Source organism: Brienomyrus brachyistius, chromosome 5, assembly GCF_023856365.1.
Source record: "Brienomyrus brachyistius isolate T26 chromosome 5, BBRACH_0.4, whole genome shotgun sequence".
Taxonomy (NCBI): Eukaryota; Metazoa; Chordata; class Actinopteri; order Osteoglossiformes; family Mormyridae; genus Brienomyrus; species Brienomyrus brachyistius.
This window is the reverse complement of record NC_064537.1, coordinates 30,865,210-30,882,407: the sequence shown is the minus strand read 5'-3', so window position 1 is coordinate 30,882,407 and position 17,198 is coordinate 30,865,210. Positions and strand designations below refer to the sequence as shown.

General features: G+C 45.0%; 1 protein-coding gene and 1 non-coding gene across 2 annotated transcripts; both read right to left on the bottom strand.

Moving 5' to 3' along the window:
- Positions 1-2,046: 2,046 nt before the first annotated feature.
- meox1 (mesenchyme homeobox 1) lies at positions 2,047-9,105 on the bottom strand. The gene is made up of 3 exons (XM_049015240.1): positions 8,330-9,105; positions 3,984-4,156; positions 2,047-2,779 (listed from the first exon to the last, which is right to left on the bottom strand). Exons 1-3 carry the CDS (start codon positions 8,793-8,795, stop codon positions 2,657-2,659), a joined length of 762 nt encoding a protein of 253 aa, XP_048871197.1. The 5' UTR covers positions 8,796-9,105; the 3' UTR covers positions 2,047-2,656.
- A 4,166-nt stretch (positions 9,106-13,271) lies between these two features.
- On the bottom strand, positions 13,272-13,465 carry LOC125743195 (U2 spliceosomal RNA). Its single transcript, XR_007398307.1, has one exon. It is a non-coding gene; the product is annotated as a U2 spliceosomal RNA (small nuclear RNA).
- Positions 13,466-17,198: the final 3,733 nt, after the last annotated feature.

The window sequence follows — 17,198 nt, the reverse complement described above, 5'->3', positions numbered from 1 at the left end:
TTTCATTCATATTAATTTTAGTGACAAGCTGAGACGGCTAATTTATATCATTGCTGATGTTTCACAAGTACCATCTGTGCACCAGTGCTAAGACGTGTCAGCCTTGTACTTCACTTTCTTCAGTTTTAGTACATTTATTAATGCTTCACATTAACTACATCTTCAGAATAAGATAGGATAAGTTGACCTATATTAATCCCACATCTGAGAAATTTGCATTGTTACAGCAGCAAAAAGCCAATATAAGCAGAGCAATAAAATAGCAATAAAGGACTATACAATATAACAATAAAAAACTATACAATATACAAAAACATATATAAATATATGTGAAGCTATATATTTATGTCATGTGTTGATCATTGAAAGCATTATGAATGCAATACTTTAAGACATGTTAAGGTATATTTACATGCTGCTTATGAATGTTCTATGAATGCATAATGAATGCATTATGAAGGTGCAGTTAATGCAAAGTGTCACCATGCATCTATATAAATATTATGGCTCTTGACAGCTTTCACATTTACTAGCACATAGGGGCTGGTGGTTCATTGGGTCGCTGTGGCCTCACACCTCCAGGGAAGTGGGTTTGATTCCTGTCCCCAGTTCGGTGTCTGTGGAGTCTGCATGATCTCCCCTTGTTTGCACTGGTTTCCTCTGCGTACGCCAGTTTCCTCCCGCAGCCCGAAACCATGCGGTTAGGTGAGATGGTGTCTTTAAATTGCTTTTAGTGTTTGAGCGTGTGTTCGCCGTGACAGACTCACACCCGCTCAAGTGTGTTCTCAGCTACTTCAGATCTGACCCATGCAGATATATTATTCTCAGTTATAATTTTGAGGAATCGGGAATGAGTGAAGTAACTGATGAATCAGTTTGAATGTGTCTCAAGTTATTCATTTTTCTGCAAGCCTCGACAGACTCATTTATTGGCAGCTCAGGTCTCGTGCTGTTATCAAAAATTCACACTGTATTATAATCCCAAAACATTACGAGATAGACTAGACATTTAAAGGAATCAGCAGAGAAGGATAGAACTCAACACGAACGGAGTAATGAGTTAATGGAGTTAAATGAGCATATAGGCCAGCGAGCCTTACACTCGAAATAAATAAAAATATGACTTTCTTTTGGATTCTCAGCCAATTAGAAAGCACTGTCGGGTAGAAGACAGCACAGTCATTCACGCGGAGAGTTTGGTATCCTGCAGCAGCTGTCGTCGGCCTACAGATGCTGTCCTCCTGGGTCTGGTGCGTTAAGGGTTACGGCGCTTGGTGGGTGTGTTCGGAATCATACCTCTGCTGGAAAAAGCGCAGAGGGCAGTAACCCCAGGGGCCTTTCTGTAGAAGGCCGGCCAGAGCATAGGCCTGCCATTGTGTGTCCGACCGACTGCAACACTTTTCAAATGTCTCCTCTGGGAAGCAGGAAATTGGACGACTTGCTACCTGCTACAACAACATCCTGTATTTGAGAAGACTTGTTTTTGCCCATTCCAGCCCATTATTTCCCCTTTCCATTGTACGGAAGCTGTCTGACCTCAGACCGCGGGCCAGTCCCGCACGAATCGCCAATCTGATCCTGCTCGCCGCTCCTCTGCCCAGATGCTTCCCTTTTCTTCTTCAGAGTGAAGCAGGAAAGTGCTTCTTCATCTTAAGAAGCACTTAAAAGCACCGCCCGTGCGCATTTCGTGCAGCGGTGCAATAAGACCCGACGTTTCAATCACATGCCGTCTATGCCTGCCTGTTGTTAGCAACTTAGCATTGTCATCCCAGGCCTGTTAAGACTGAGTGATATATCAGCAGTAATAGTTTCTCAGAAGAACTGCAGAAAAGATTTTCCAGGAAGTGGCATTGTTTCCATGCGGGCGAACACGCTTGCTGAATCGAGACGTTTGCGGCTGAAGCTTTAAATGACGCTGTGTGGTTTTTGTAAAAAACAATGAGATGGAAAGCTCTATTAAAAACTTGCATAAGCATTTGTGGGCCAGAATGAAAGGCTTTGCAATCCCACCCCCATAACCCAGAAGGAAATTATAAAGGCTTTGCTTAAAATTTTACAACATTTATTGAAGCCTTTAACTGCAGGTCTTAATTTGCTACATCTGTATTTCATTTATTATTAAAATTTCAAATGTAAAAACAGAAATACAAACAAAAGTCAAAGTTTACTAAAAAAATAAAAACAGCACAACTTATCAAAAGCCAGTTGAATCGGCAAGTCTGGAATGGCTGTGAAGCTCTGGAAGTTCTGCTAACTTGGCAACATTTACAAGATTTTTTTCAGCAGAAAGCTGAAAATGACAGATGCTTTTTATCGACCTTAACTGCTCACCAGATAAAGCACTTCCATATACAACAGTAGAGGTAAACTGAGTGACTAATATACATTTTCATTGGACTGATGACGCCAAAACATTTCTCCTCACTTTTAATCAGTTCTCATTGTAAAAGAGTTGAATGTAGAACATAACTACCTGGAGAGTGTGTATAGAGGAAAGCACTTTGCCATTTGCTTAGGTGAGAAGGAAACGTACAAAAATCACTGCAGATGCACAAGTCTGTCAGTCAGTGGGCGCTGGCCACTCCAGCAACCAGGCATCCCAAGATGCAATGCGGCATCAACGGGCATTCAGCTGCTGCAGGCTGGCTCAAGTCCGTCACTCTGAGCTGGGCGAGGCTGCAGAATCGACGTCGTCTGTCTCCAGGTCGTGCGGAGAGGCGGGCTGCCCTCCTTTCACTCTCTTCCATTTCATCCGTCTGTTTTGGAACCACACTTTCACCTAGAAATGACAGACAGGGATTGTAACCAAAAATCCCATAAAATCAAAGCATATACTATACTGCATAAACTATATGGGAAAAGCAGATAAGCAGACATTTCTTCATTACAGTGTCCGTTATAAAGAGATCACTGGAATTAACGCTTCTGCTGCATTTCCTGTGATCATTTCTTCCTTTCTTTTATTTGACACTTCTTTTGTGGTCTAATCAAGTGTAACATCGATCGAACTACCTATCTAATGGATATAACAAAGGAAAAAACTGAAATATCTGAGTAACTATCCAGCTCAGGACAATGGAATGTGTAGAAATGTATAGGTACTGTGTTCAGTCAGTGGGACTGTCATGGCATCATTTCCTGTGAGTGCAGGCTGTATCCTTCCTGTGTGGGCTGGGCTCTGGGGAGGCCATGTGAGACCTCTGTGCATCCCACTCTGCATTCCCCACAGCAACACAGGAATAAAGACAATCTGTTCCCACACTATTTTAAGCGCATTACTTCGTCTGATCCTCCCTTGTCATTTTTGTGTGCAAGATCTCTGGCTGCCAAAATATGTAGACTTCATTGGAAAAACACAGTGCCGAGTTGCAGAGGGGTTTCGGAATGAGCACGGGGTAGTGCTGGGATCTGGGGTTTGGACCCAGGGCCTGGGAAACTCATCTCTGCTTGGCACAGACTTTGTGGCCAGTCTGAAACTGACCGTGCAGAATGAAACACTGGGGAGAGTGGGCTACGGGTGAGTGGATGGGGTCAGCATCTCACAGACCAGTCAGGAACCAGTATTTGAAGTCTGTAGTTATAAAACAGGTTCAGCTTGGGTGGATGCTTGAATAGATCTTTTAATAAATTGTAATATATACTGGGTCAAGCTATATTATGTTTCATATACAGCCTTTAGCAAAGTGAGGTACTATGGAAACTATGGTAACCAGTAATTAATTAATGTTACTAATGTTGCAAATTAAAACAAAAGCCCGACAACTTGACAGAATGAAATGGTGATGATGAGGTTGGCATTTTCATAATGAAAGTTGAGTTGAAAGAAGGATAGTCTTTATGTATAAATGGAAAATCTTACCCCAACCCTTTCAAATTGACTGCCTCTGATTGGCTCCCCAAGCCATTGCTATTTGCCCAGACTAGTTAATGGAGGGTAGCTCCTGCAGGCTGGCGTGGCTGAGCAGCTGCGGTTCTGTGCGTACCTGTCGCTCGGTGAGGTCCAGGTTCACTGCGATCTCATAGCGACGCAGCCGGGTCAGGTAATTATGGTGGGTGAATTCTGCCTCCAGTTCCCGGAGCTGCTCTTTGGTGAACGCCGTTCTCTCCTTCCTCGCTTTGCAGCTGGAATCGCCCTTAAAGGTGGAGTCGTGAGTCTCTGGAGGATCAGAAGAAAACGGGACTTTGAGATCTTGAAATATCATGAAAAAAATCATAATCTGCTATTGGTATTTTGCTATGATGCCCTGCTGGTTGACAGCAGTCCATTGAAATTGGCCTAGAGGGTCCGAACGGGTCTGTGCTGGCCAGCAATATGGCTGTTGGTCCTGAGATTTGACCTACTGCCATTGCAGGACACACACACACACACACAGACGACCGAAGAAGCACTGGGGCCGGTGTGAGAGGGGGTCACCGGGGTGGGGCTGAGTGGGCTCCAGTTAAGGAGGAATGCAGCGGAACACCATTAAAAGGGACCACAAAGAGCAGAGTCCCCCGCTGAAAGTTTAAATACGAAGACCCCCTTCCTCTGAGATCTATCGGGCCGAACAGAACGTAAATACGATTTATTGCCCAAAGTCCCTCGCAAACGCCAGGAGCCGCAGTCAATATCAAGGCTGATCTTAAGCATGAAATTTAGCAAAATCTTGCCCAGTGAAGATCCCAAACGCATCGTATAGTTTATGCTGTTCAGAGAAAACTATTAAAAGTACACTTATACTAAAAACACAACAAAACACAACAAAACACAACAAATCAAAAATCCGAGCAAAATCAGTCCAGGGAAGCAAATGCCTTTTTATTGCAATTAAGTGTCGGGTTCTCTGATGTGATGTTGCATCATTCTCAGACAAATAGCAGCTGACGTAATGCTGCCAAAACACTTATAATTTGTCACACTGAGAACATCTTTGTGTAGCCCCTGCCAAATTGCGTGGTCAGACTGCTGTGGGTTACGCTCACGAAGCCAGATGTGCCTGACTGGGGTCTGACTGTCTGCTAACTGCCTGGAAGTCAGCAGTCTGCAGTGAAGTAGCACACGGAGTGTGTTATTGTTATTATTATTGTTGTTTATACCTCTTTATTGCATGCCACACAATCTCAGCGTCACCACCAAACGTGTTCGTCTGGACTGTAAACGTGGATGCAGGGCTAATCTTTGGGCGGACTGCCGGTGAGGACATCAGAAGATCTCCTCATAAATGTCACCAAACTGCCTTACAGAGACTGCTGCTGTACACAGTCTTCGGGGTCAGACAACATTTGGCAGAAATTTGGAAAGGGTGGTAAAGTAATTCGTCCTAATTAACACCAAACTGCTCCTGCTGTTAGAGCTCATTGTAAAGATTTAATTGCTCACAAAACAAAACAAAAGCACAGATTTAAAATTACTGCTTCATTCTTTTCCTTTTTCATGTTTTTAAACAAGATTAGAGTATCCTAAAAAAAAACTGAGGGGAAACTTATAAACACAAATAAAAAAGTATACAAAGAAAATAAATCTATAAAAAATAATATTGTGTGGCTGGGTAAGGTTTTGATTAAAAGCTAAAAGCTGTTTTGCCATCTTGGCAACCCAGATGACTTTTAAATCAGTGCAGAAAATGCGACGCGTGTAAAATGTGCCTGCATTTCTGCTGCCAGGTGAGGCATCACTGTTTATGAATAATGTGCGCAGGTGGATCTGATTAGGTCCTCAGAAGTCTAGAATGTTTCATATCGCCCTTCCATGCAGTGTCTATGCAGACAGACACAGGCGGTACATAACCGAACCCAGCTAGTTTATTCTGAATCTCATTTTGTTTATTTTGAGTCGGCACTGCACACGTGCGAAGGGCTCGTGTTACTACCGAAGTATGGAAAATGTCGAGGCATAATCATCTAGAATTGAGACAGCTGGCAAGGTCATTTAGTCGACGTGGTCGGGCATATGTGGGTTGTAATAAGGTCACATTAAGGTGAACGTGAACACGCTTCCCCAGCTCTCAGGAGATGGGTCTGTTAGGCCAAGTCAGCAATTATGGGCAATATTTGAATAAAATGTGTACTGCTCTCTGAATATCATTGGCTTGCCTGTCTCTTTATGGGCACATGTGCTGTAAATCAGAAAAATTTACATGTCTGTATTGTATAGCTCTAGATGAACACACAGACTGTGATAACAGTACATTACAATCCAGAAAGGCTATATGTTCAGTCCAATTTAATAGTCCAGGTTGTACACAACTTCAGACCATATTAAATCATAGCAAAAATGCAATATTTTATCAACATAACAATTCAAGTGATACTTGAATTTATATTTAAAATGCATCTGTTAAGATCTCCGCTTTGCCTCGCAAAATGTGCTGCTCTTTCCTGATGCAAGAAAAACATGTTCCTAACCGTTGTGCTGAGACGTTGAGACATTTCAGTGCCGAAGAACTTGTGGTTTGACTTTAACGTCTTAAAAAGGTAGCTCCGAATAATAAGTGGACCGCAAACTTAATTATAGACTGAAATTATCTACCAAAGCACATGCAGCTGTGGGCTGATAATCAACATCAAATTCAGCAACACAGATCGTTTACAAAGGTTGAACATACTGATTGGTGTGATATGAATTTTAAAGTGAATGATCGCCCACTGGATATTGGTGCTGTTAGCACTGGCTCATGGTCACTGTAACTGTCTCCATTACTGCCAATATCGTGCTGTTTAAGATTGGAGATCTTAATATATCTGGAAACTAGAAGATACCAGAAACACTAACGTGCTGCCGTCTTTCCTTCAGTACAACCAATCTTACTAGAGTGTCTGAACATTGTAAGTTAGTTATACAGTGATGGCGATAATGATGATGATGATTCGCCAAAGTTCAGGATGGTACAAAACTCATTATTCTCATTCAATTGAAATAACATTTTCCACAATTTTCTGCATTTTCTGTACCTTAGATATGAGAAAATAGATACCTTACTCTTTACTGGATCCATTGTAAAGTTACAGCTATCTGACTGAAGATCACAGGTCATCAATGGATATGATTGTGAGGCAGGTGGTGAATTTCACTATTCAAAAGGAAGTGATACTGGATTGTATCCAGTTTTGTAAATGTCCTTTAGAGAAGCATAAGTGTCATTATTCACGTTTTGACTGCAGGTGTTTCTGCAGTGAGGCAGCTTGCCAGTTTAGAGTGCCGGGCGCCTATGAGTTACCAGCATCCCTCAGGCAGCTGATAGTCCAGCCAACAGCTCCTCTCCAGTGCAGCACAGTGTGGCTCACAAATGCTGCGACAAATAGAGCAGATGTTGACTGACGAGGGAGGGGATCTGCTGACGATCAATGGTGTGGGATGGGAAAGGAATGGACAGCGACTATGGCAAATGGAGATGTTTATGGAGATGTGTATATATAGCATAAAGGGGTAAATACTGCTGCTGCTACTGCTACTACTAACAACAACAACAATAATAATAATAATAATAGTAATAATAATAATAATGATAATGAAGAGTAATATGGACCTTTTCATTGAAATAAACAGGCCCATAATAAATACTCCACCCATCTTCCAGCCCTTTACTCTTATAGGTGTCATAGGTAATAATACAAACAAAATGAAAAGTTGTATTTCCTGACAAGTGAAAGAGGCTTATGCGTTGTTTGCCCGAAAGCCAGTGTGTTTCACTGCGCTCTTTACAAAGTTAATGTTTTGGAAATAGAGCAGAAAATTCTTTTTTACTGTGACCTAAACTGTGGTCAAAAATGAGTTGAGTAACAAAAATGTATTAATATTTGGCCTGGTCTTTCTGCTGTCCAGCGTGCGTGTTTGTTAGTCTTTTAGATCGCAATTTAATCAGACATTACAAATCAGTATCAGCTATTTTGATAGTGATGCTTCTCACCAAGAATATCCACTGATCCCTGGACTGTGATGGCGAATTTTGATGTGTGATCGCCTGAATGTCTGTTCTCTCACGTCTGTGTCCATGTGAGGGGAACAGGACTGTTTAATACACAAGTGATCCGACTCTCAAGGTGACAATTTTGAGATCTAGTTGCATTTGGTATAATTCACAGAGCAGAGAGGTGGATATTTAAGATAAAATTCTACAATTCCTACCATACCTGCGACTATACTTAATGCCAAACTGTACATTTAAGGTCATCAAGCATGTTGCACTTGACAGCACTTTGTAACCTTGTTGTTTGCGTGGTACTGTGAGCCTCCTGTCCTGTACTGAAGGAACCATGTAATGAACATGAACCAAAAATTAGTGCCCCTGCGATTTCACTAAGAAAACCGAAATCGATCAGAATCAGCCAATGGAAACGAATCGCTGCTGACCTGCAACCTCCCTCTTCCTCTTGGAGGTCTTCTTCTCTGTCTCAGTGGGCGTCATGCTGGGCGGTGAGTACTCCCCCTCCAGGCACCCGGACACCGGCCCTGGCAGCCTGTCCAGACCCACGTCATCCACCTCGGCCGCGCCACTGCCAGCCGGGCACGGCTCCTGGCCCCGGGTACGAGCCCCGCAGGCGGGGAACTGCCAGTCGGGCCGCTGGTAGCCGGGGCCTCCGGGATCGGCGTAGGGCCGGTCGTCGCGGGGGTAGGTGTGTGGTGCTGCCGACACCAGGCAGGAGCCTGGGAAGTCCGTATAGGCCAGGAATTCGGGTTTCTGGTGCAGCGAGAACGGGCCCTGCTGGTACGGTGGTAACCCCGGCGACGGCACTGCTGAGTGTGGCCCCCGCATGCACCCCCAGATGGCGCTGCCCGGGTGGGCACTCCGCATGCAGCTGCTGGCGGGCTGATCCATGAGCCGGAACACGCAGGGAAAGTCTCTCCGGAAAATGTTCAGTCTAGGATGAAATTCCAAACAGCATCCAGCTCCAGTTAACACATGGAAGCCTGTCTGCTCTCCCCGGTCTGGGTGAGGCTTCTCTCCTTCAGTGGCCGTGATGCCAGGAAGACCATCCAGGGGCTCCCTCTCCGGGCGTCTCTCTGCTACTGTACAGGCTGGGGGCTGAGGGGCCCGGTCATAGCCTGCTGCATCCTCTCACGGTTCCCCAGCTCCTCCTCGCAGTGCTGAGGCATTCCTGGCCAGAGGTCCCACCTCTCTTTTAAAGGCTAGGTGGAAAAGAGTGGCAAGTTTATGGAGTGTAATATGATCTCGAGGAGGAGGGGCCCCGCGGCCACATGTTGGTACCCTCCAACCAACCCTGCCTCATCAACTATTAATCATGGGGGAAATTTTATATGCACATCTAATGGGATTTCCAGGCGCAGACTTTTAAAGGAACATTGTCTGTAAAATATAAAACGAACACCCACATGGGAAAGGGGCGCTCGGTCTCTTACCTCGTTGCCTTTTTTTTTCCAAGACACAGTCTAACCTCCGCCGAACAACATCTGGAAAGCAGTGCCGGCACGCACACGAGCATGTGCCCCCCCCCCCCCCGCGCATCCTCCCCGGGTCGCGTCCCGTTAATCGCGGCTCTGAGGCACGGAGCGGCCAGGATGCCGCCGTTCACACCTGCGCACGGCGGAAGCGAAGCAGCACGAAGCGCGAAAACAAGCCCCATTCTGCCGCCAGTCGCTCTCCTGCTGCCCCGCTGCTGCTTTCCAGCCAGCCGGCTCAAAGCTGCCCACTTCATGTTTTACAAATAACGGTTTAGAAATCCCTATATTCTCTTCGTATTTTAATGGGATCTTGGTGGCTGACTTTATTTTAAGGTTTCCTGAAGTTTCACTTAAAATTTAAGCATATTTTTTTCTTTGGAACCTTCCATATTTCTATATTACCGGCGCATTTTATTCTGCTTGTAATATATATATATAAATATATATATATATAATGTATTAATATTGATACAGTTCAGGAGTCAGGCACATGAATTTCTTTTCATGCAATATGAGTTATTTATGTAATGAATAAATTCACTATATGAATTATTTTAGATGTATTTTATGTACATCCATCATGCACATTCGGCTTTGAGTTGTGTTTCTATCTTACTGACATAAAAGGGGCTCTTTTTCCCAGCTGGTGATTTTATGGTTGTGATTTTTTTATGTTGAATCCAGGCACGCAATCCATTAATAAATTTCAACGCACTCTAGAATTTCGATGCACTATGCTGTAGCATTTCCAAGGGTACTGGACCACGAGCCGTCCACTTGGGCTTTTGTCTGACTTATTTGGTGACCGTGACCGTCCCTCTCCGTGACGGTTTCAGCATTTTCTCAGCCGTGTCCTGCTGCCTTGCGGCCACATGTGTCCAGCGGAGATTCCGCGGAGTGGGACTGAGAGCCAGGTGTTGTGAGGTCCGGCCGGTCTGAACGAACGCAGACCTGCCCCGATCCTAGCAGTCTGTGCGCTCACAGCGTCTGCTTTCATCTCCCACAGGTCAAATCAGGCTTCTTAGCCCACCCGTCGGCATTGTTTTGTTACAAATTGCTTCTCGAATAAAAGAAAATAAAATATTTGACACTTACATAATGGGAAGTAAATTTGTACCTGTTATTTATTAAGAGTATGTAAATATGACTTATGGTTATCTGATATTTTTAACTTTTTAATAACATTTTTTGAATATACACCATGACCCCTACCAGATCAAGCTGCATGTAGATGGAGGCATTTTGAATACATCTTTGGTAACCATTTTAGTATTTTTTTCCTCTTATGGTGGACAAAAATGTGGACTAAAATGTGACTTAAAATAACGCTTATGGACTTGCTGGTTAGATATTTCCACTGTACTTTGTAGCATTGTTTAAGTGGAATCATACACATTCCGGATGCATGGAACACTCTGTCGCAAACAGGAATGGAACACTCCTTTAATCCTCAGAGACCCCCCCCCCCACTATGAATTTCACCAGGCCACACTTTCTACAGTTTGTTTGGGCAGTTCTGTTGCGTCAGTGAAAGTGTAAAGTGTCTGTGGTTAGACTGAAATCCTTTCCATTTATCCAGCAAATACTTTTGCCGTGATGCGTGCTCTCTTTACTGGCATCTGGGGCTCGACCTCGACCGCGGGGGCTCAGCGTCTGAAGCTGCGGCGGCTGTTTTGTAAACGCACATGGTCTGCGTGCGGACGCATGTATTACAGGGCCGGAGAGGCGATGAGAATCAGTTTGGCTAGTCGGGCTAATAAAGAAACCTCGGTAGCAGCAAAAAGCAATTTGCACAGCGGCAAACAATAAACAATAAAAGCTGGAAAAATGCCCTCCAACAATTACGAAGTAGCCCTGATTTTCGAGAGATGCGTAGCGAGAAGTGACATGTGATGATGTAAATTTCCTTTGCGGTGCTTCAGACTCTGCATTTAAAAAAGCAACACAATATATTCCGGCTGTGAAAGTTATGTCGGAGCAGCTCTGCTCTGCACCGGATCTGCTGGGAATCGTCTCGGCGTTTGGCCGCCCCTGTGTGTGTGGATTTCAGCGTGTCACACCACGAGCCCTCCGACAACCTGTCGCTGTCACTCTGCGCCTCCGGACCCAAAGCTGGTGTGTTTTCTTTTGATCCGTCTTTGTGACACAGGGGATCGACTCTGACATCAGTCACAGCCCAAACGTCCGCCCCAATCTCGGTTTACACTCGGCTCCTGGGAAGGAGACGGCTCTCTCTTACTGTCGCCTTCCCAGCACTGGAACCTGCCTTTTTTCCATGAGTCACCCCCTTTCCCTTCATCACTACACATCTTTCATTGCATCCTTAGACGCTAAACAGCATCATGACAGTGACTTAAGGTGAACCGGGGTAATTACAGTACCCATACTTTTTGATCCTCTTATGTCATACATACACATAATAAATACATTAAAACGACCTGCATATTTTATGAAGGAATCCATGAAATGCTTCTGTAATTCGGAGGAAGCCGGCGTTTTGATGCTGCCACAGAAGAATCTGTGCTAAGACAGCCGTCCGCCGCTCTCACGTGATTCGTGGGTGGCGGTAACCCCCCTAAAAGGGTGCTGTGTTGCTCTTGGCCCGTGTTTCATTAGCATGTGTCATTAGCATGAGGAGCGGCGTGCAGTGCGCCTCGCAGCCCGCCCGACGTTCCCGGCCACGCCGTGTAGGAGTAGATATCTGACACGGCATCTTTCCGCTGCTACCCATCGGGTGGCGCCTGGTCATGCCAAACAGACCTCCTCCAGCGGGAAGAGAAACGCAGCAAAATATGATACTGCTGCCCTCTAGTGGAAGTCGAGGCAAACACAGCCTTCTTTGGCTACCATTTCAGCCTTTGTGTGGAGTGTGCTAACTCTGAATCGTAAAAAAAGGGCGTGTTCCCAAAGACTGGTGTTTAGACTCAATGCTGGACAAACTGCCACATGCATTTTTGGCTGGAACATGATGTACTGTCAGTGATATGTTCTCTTTGTTGTTCAGTGTCTTAAACCTGTTAAATAAAATGACCTGTCTTGGATGCCCTGAACAGCAAAGCAAAAATCTTTAAAAAATCATTGTGGTAGATAAGAAATACATGAATTACAACGGCAGCTGAATTGTTAAACAAATTGTCAGCATATTGTCTTAGATAGTGCTGGCTTCGGGAGATCTTACTATCATTCAAAATTTTAATTGGCTTTGAAAAGGTTCCAGGCCTGGACACGAGGATGTGCATCTGGAAGGAGGATAGATGGATGGATGGATGGATGGATGGATGATTGAAATTACATTACAAGGAAGGCTTTACACGGGAAGAAGCATAGTGAGCATATGACAGGAGATTTTCCATTAAAAGTTTCTGACTTTTATTGCTGTATACATTTAGTCTTTCATACATAGGCAGAGAGTAGCCTAGAGGTTGCAGCAAATTAATTCACTTAAAGACCTAGGAGAGGTGCAGTCCTAACTGAAAACGATAACTGACTTTAATTGCTTCAGTAATATAATTGGTTATATTGATAAGAACACAAACTGAAATTGAGTTATCAATTTACTCTTTTTTTATTATTGCTTTTGGGAAGGAGACAGAGTATGTGGGGCTTCACACATACAACGGGGGGAGTCAAGCCGGGCCAGGGGGCCACAGCGAAAATAAAATGATCCTTTATTTGCCATTTACACATTATCCTGTACTTCGGAATGATTCTCTTTCCCTCTCCATTTCACTCCCCAGCAGAGACACATACAGCCAGCATGCAGATTCCCTGGAGCTGAGGGTTAAGGGCCTCGCTCAAGGGCCCGCAGACATGTGACTATTCTGGCAAGAATCAAACTAGTGATCTTCTAATCAGAGGCATGGACGCTTAGCCCACAGAGCCCCTGGGGAAGCAGGGGTGGGCCGTTCCGGCAAGCACCACAAAACCGGGTCCATGTGTGGAGTGGACGAGGCAAGCCACCAGTTCTGGGTCCCTGTGCCAAAAATGTGTATAATACACAGTCATCCTCCATGGGGGGCATATCAGGTACTGAACTGATAAGAACAGATACTACATTTGATCTTACCCAAAAGGCGGAGAAACAATCCTGACTTTTCTGAAATCTCCGTCATTAAAGCTATAAGACATAATGCTGACTGTTGACCACACTATCTGTATGCTGCAAAACACTATCAATACTGCAAAAGCCTGCTGGCAGTCTGGTAAGCAGCTGTGTTTATGAGTCACCACTGATTATCATACATCGTCTGTGACACTGTCCCGGTTTTCATAGTTTTTGTATCAGCTGCTGGAGGAGAAACAGGCCATTTAAGTAACAAATTTTCCCATCTTGCAAAATCCAGCTCCATCTTGATTCAATTTGTCCACCTCGGGCCCCACCAGCCCCCACCAGGCCCCCCCACCCACCAGTGTGCTTCCAAGGAGCTGAGCATTGTCCCCCCCCCCCCCCCCCCCGCCCTGGCACTTGGCTCCTGACTGCATTCCCAGCTCTTGGCAAATCCGCTCCACGTCTGAGGGGAACCACCATCCCCTATTCATGGAGTGCCTTCCTGTGATGGGGAGGGGCTTCCTGCTGCGAGCCGGGGGGGGGGGCACTCCATCCAGCGCACTCCCCAGGGCATTCTCAGGATCAGCTGTGTCCAGCTCGGCCAGCCGGGGCCAGATCTGCCAAGGACATCCTGCAACAACAAACAAACACTCACGTTTGCCCTGGAATGTCGCAAGGACAGACTGATGTTTAATCCATTGCGTCCAAAGCATCGCACTCAACACTCACATACATCACAGGCACGTTTTGGAAAGATTCTATCATTTTCTGCTGCATTGACATCAGAAAAAAGAAGTAGAAGCATAATGCTGTTTAAACCCAGAAGCATCACATCCTGCTTTCACCCCTACAGGAAACACTGGAGTTTGTCTGTTCGGATCATAAATTTTCAGTGACGCAGAAAGATGGTAATGTATTCATCTACCTGGTATGTGATGTTTACCAGGATCCCGGAAGACGCTCCTGCTGATATATAGACTCTGGAGAGACTTTATATTTATACCCTTAGTTGTCAATTATTGGGCATCCTTAAAATATCTAATAAATTGTTAAGGCTAAATCTATGCACAAAACTCGTAAAAATCTGGCAGATAAAGTCAAAACCAGACAAAACCAGCTGCCGAGAAGTGGACTGCCTAGTTAAATTAAAATGAATTTGAAAGATAGCTCGCTAATGCAATACTGCGCCTTGTCGCTGTTGCACTGTGTGTTGGGTTACCAAGGTGACGTTTGCTGTACTTCTGCATATTTCCAGATTCTCATTTGTGACAGTGGGGCTTCCACAAGGCCTGAAGCACCTTACGGTTCAGCTTTATTGGCGCCAAGTCATTACTACATGGAAAAATACAGAAGAACTCTCCCCCCAAGAGAAGCACATGCATTTGTGCTATTTTCTTGCTTATGCAATTTGGTGTGTGTGGTTTTGTTTACATGAACAGTACAGTGACAAAAGTGGTCATAACAGAGCCATTATTAGGATGATTATTTTCCGAGAGCCTGCAGAAGTGTCCTGGAGAGCTAAACTACGATTTGCATCTGTTTGCATTCAGGACTGACCACAAAAAATATCATGTATAGACTAACGGCTGGTGTTTATAAGCCCAAAGAGGATGTGATGCGTACAAACTTCACCATTGCCTCATTTTTGATAAATGACTCCTTATCCACCGTGGCCACCTGCTCTACACTAGGACATTCACCTTCACGTTCTTTCAGCTCCAACACTTTGCAGATCCAGCAAAGAACCCGAGTCAGTCACTGCGCGTGTTTAATTACAGTGCGCCACTTCTCAGGAGGATACAGTACTGTTAAAGGTCTTAGGGAATCAAGGAAAAAAAATGATCTTCAGTGTAGGACCACAATATTGTGTCTGTCAGAGTGTGTCAGCAAAAGCCAATTTCAAAACCTCTCCGATAATCAGTCCAGTAGCTGCAGCAACCGTCCAATAATGTGTTTCTGACTCTAACACACCTTGGTTGCTGAATGGATACCTCATTAAGTTATTTAACTAATTAAGTGGTCAAGAAAGCCGCTGGTGAAATTTAATGAATAAAAATAATAGCTGAATAGAGGTTTGGGAACAGAAGCGGCATCCAAAATATGAGCAACTTTTTGGAGCACAGAAGAAATTCGGGTTTAATTTTTTATTGTTACTGTTAAATTCTGTTTGTTTCTGAGGAAATATACAGATACTACCCAGATAAATAGCCTTATCCATTTCCTTCGACTGCCTAAGACTTACACAGTACTGTGAAGGCCAAGAACAGCGAGAACTTTATAAAAACAAAGTAACAATGGCAGGGATGTGGCGGAGCTGAGGCTGAGCTGAGGAGGAGCGGTGGCTGGGGAGAGGGAGCTGGCCCGCTGACTTCCTACATAGTGAGTCACTCAAAAACGACAGCAAAAAAAATACTCCAGATGTCAGGAGGAGGCCTGGTCCAGCGCCTGTCGGTGGCCGCGAGGGCTTTGTCTACCTGTCCTGCTAAAGCCATTAGTGCTTCCCCACGGCGCGGCCGGTGCGGCGGGGCTGGAGAATTCCCGGAAGCATCCAAGGTGGCCTATGGCGTTTCCCCAAGCTGCTCCATGGCACGGTTTTCCGTAATTGTGCAAGATGCCGCTCCTGAAAGGGTGGGATTTAAATTCTCTGCAGTGTGGGAATCAGCACTGGAGGGAGTCCTTTGACCCAGTGTCCACCGTGGATGTTTTTCCCCGTAAAAAAATCATTCCCTAATACTGGGTCATGGGGCAGCCTGCACCTCCCTGCATGGGATGCCAATCCAATACAAGGCACATGGGCACATATAGGCACTACAAGCAATCTACAGACGCCTATTAGCATAACTGTGTGTCACTGGACGACAGGAGGGAACTCACAGGACATGGGCAGGGCACTCAACCTCCACACATAGGGACCCAAGGCAGGATTCGAAGCCCTAACACCGGAGGGTTGGGCCCTGCTACCTACTGGGGCTCCACACCACCATGCCCCCATGTGGCACTCTGTATGTACTGCATAGCAGTGCATGCATGGAACACCTAAGTTCTGTGACCTAAGATCTGCCTCATCCACATGTATTGACTTAGCAGTTGTAGCAGCTTTCCTTCCTGCCTCTGTTATTAAACAGCGTGACCTAGCTGAGACAGTAGAAACCTATGACTATTAGGAACATTACTAATGAAAATATAATCTGAAACCTTTCCTAGTTAGAATACAGCAGAAAGTGGTCATTTATACCCCCAAGAGGTGCTGAGGTGAAATGGCCAATCAGAGCAGGCTGTTCGCACTGCTGGAAGGCCAGTGTTCGCAGGTTGCCATTACATCTTGTCACCTTGCAGTAAACGCGTGTGAGGTTGTTGCAAAACCCCTCGCGCAAGAGAGCTTGGCTGCCTCTCCTCCCTGAGGCCTGCTTGGCCCAGCAAGAACACTGCTCTGAAGCCCAGAACAGTCAGTCACCAGATAAGATCTGGCCCCTGCAGCAGTAATAGAGAGCTGCAAACCAGACCCCTGCTGGGTACGTCACTTCACTTAAGGAAAAAAGAACCTCAGCACATTGTATGTATCAAGATTATACTAATATAACAAAGCAGGATGGGGGGGGGGGGTAATCGCGGGGGAAGACTCTTATGCTGAAAATCAATGTTACACGTCATATCATCATATATTTCTGATAACCAATAATTACGAAATATACATAGCAAAGGCAAAAAAGGAAAAAAAAGTCCATCTAATACAAAGGTGCTTTTTATCCAGTTTGCAAAACTGGTATTCTC

Coding starts and splice junctions, on each gene's coding strand:
- meox1 (XM_049015240.1), bottom strand. CDS start 8,795: ATGGATCAGCCCGCCAGCAGCTGCATGCGGAGTGCCCACCCGGGCAGC. Junction 4,157..8,329: donor GAGGAAGAGGGAGGTTGCAG/GTCAGCAGCGAT, acceptor CTGATCCTCCAG/AGACTCACGACTCCACCTTT. Junction 2,780..3,983: donor TGGACCTCACCGAGCGACAG/GTACGCACAGAA, acceptor TGTCATTTCTAG/GTGAAAGTGTGGTTCCAAAA.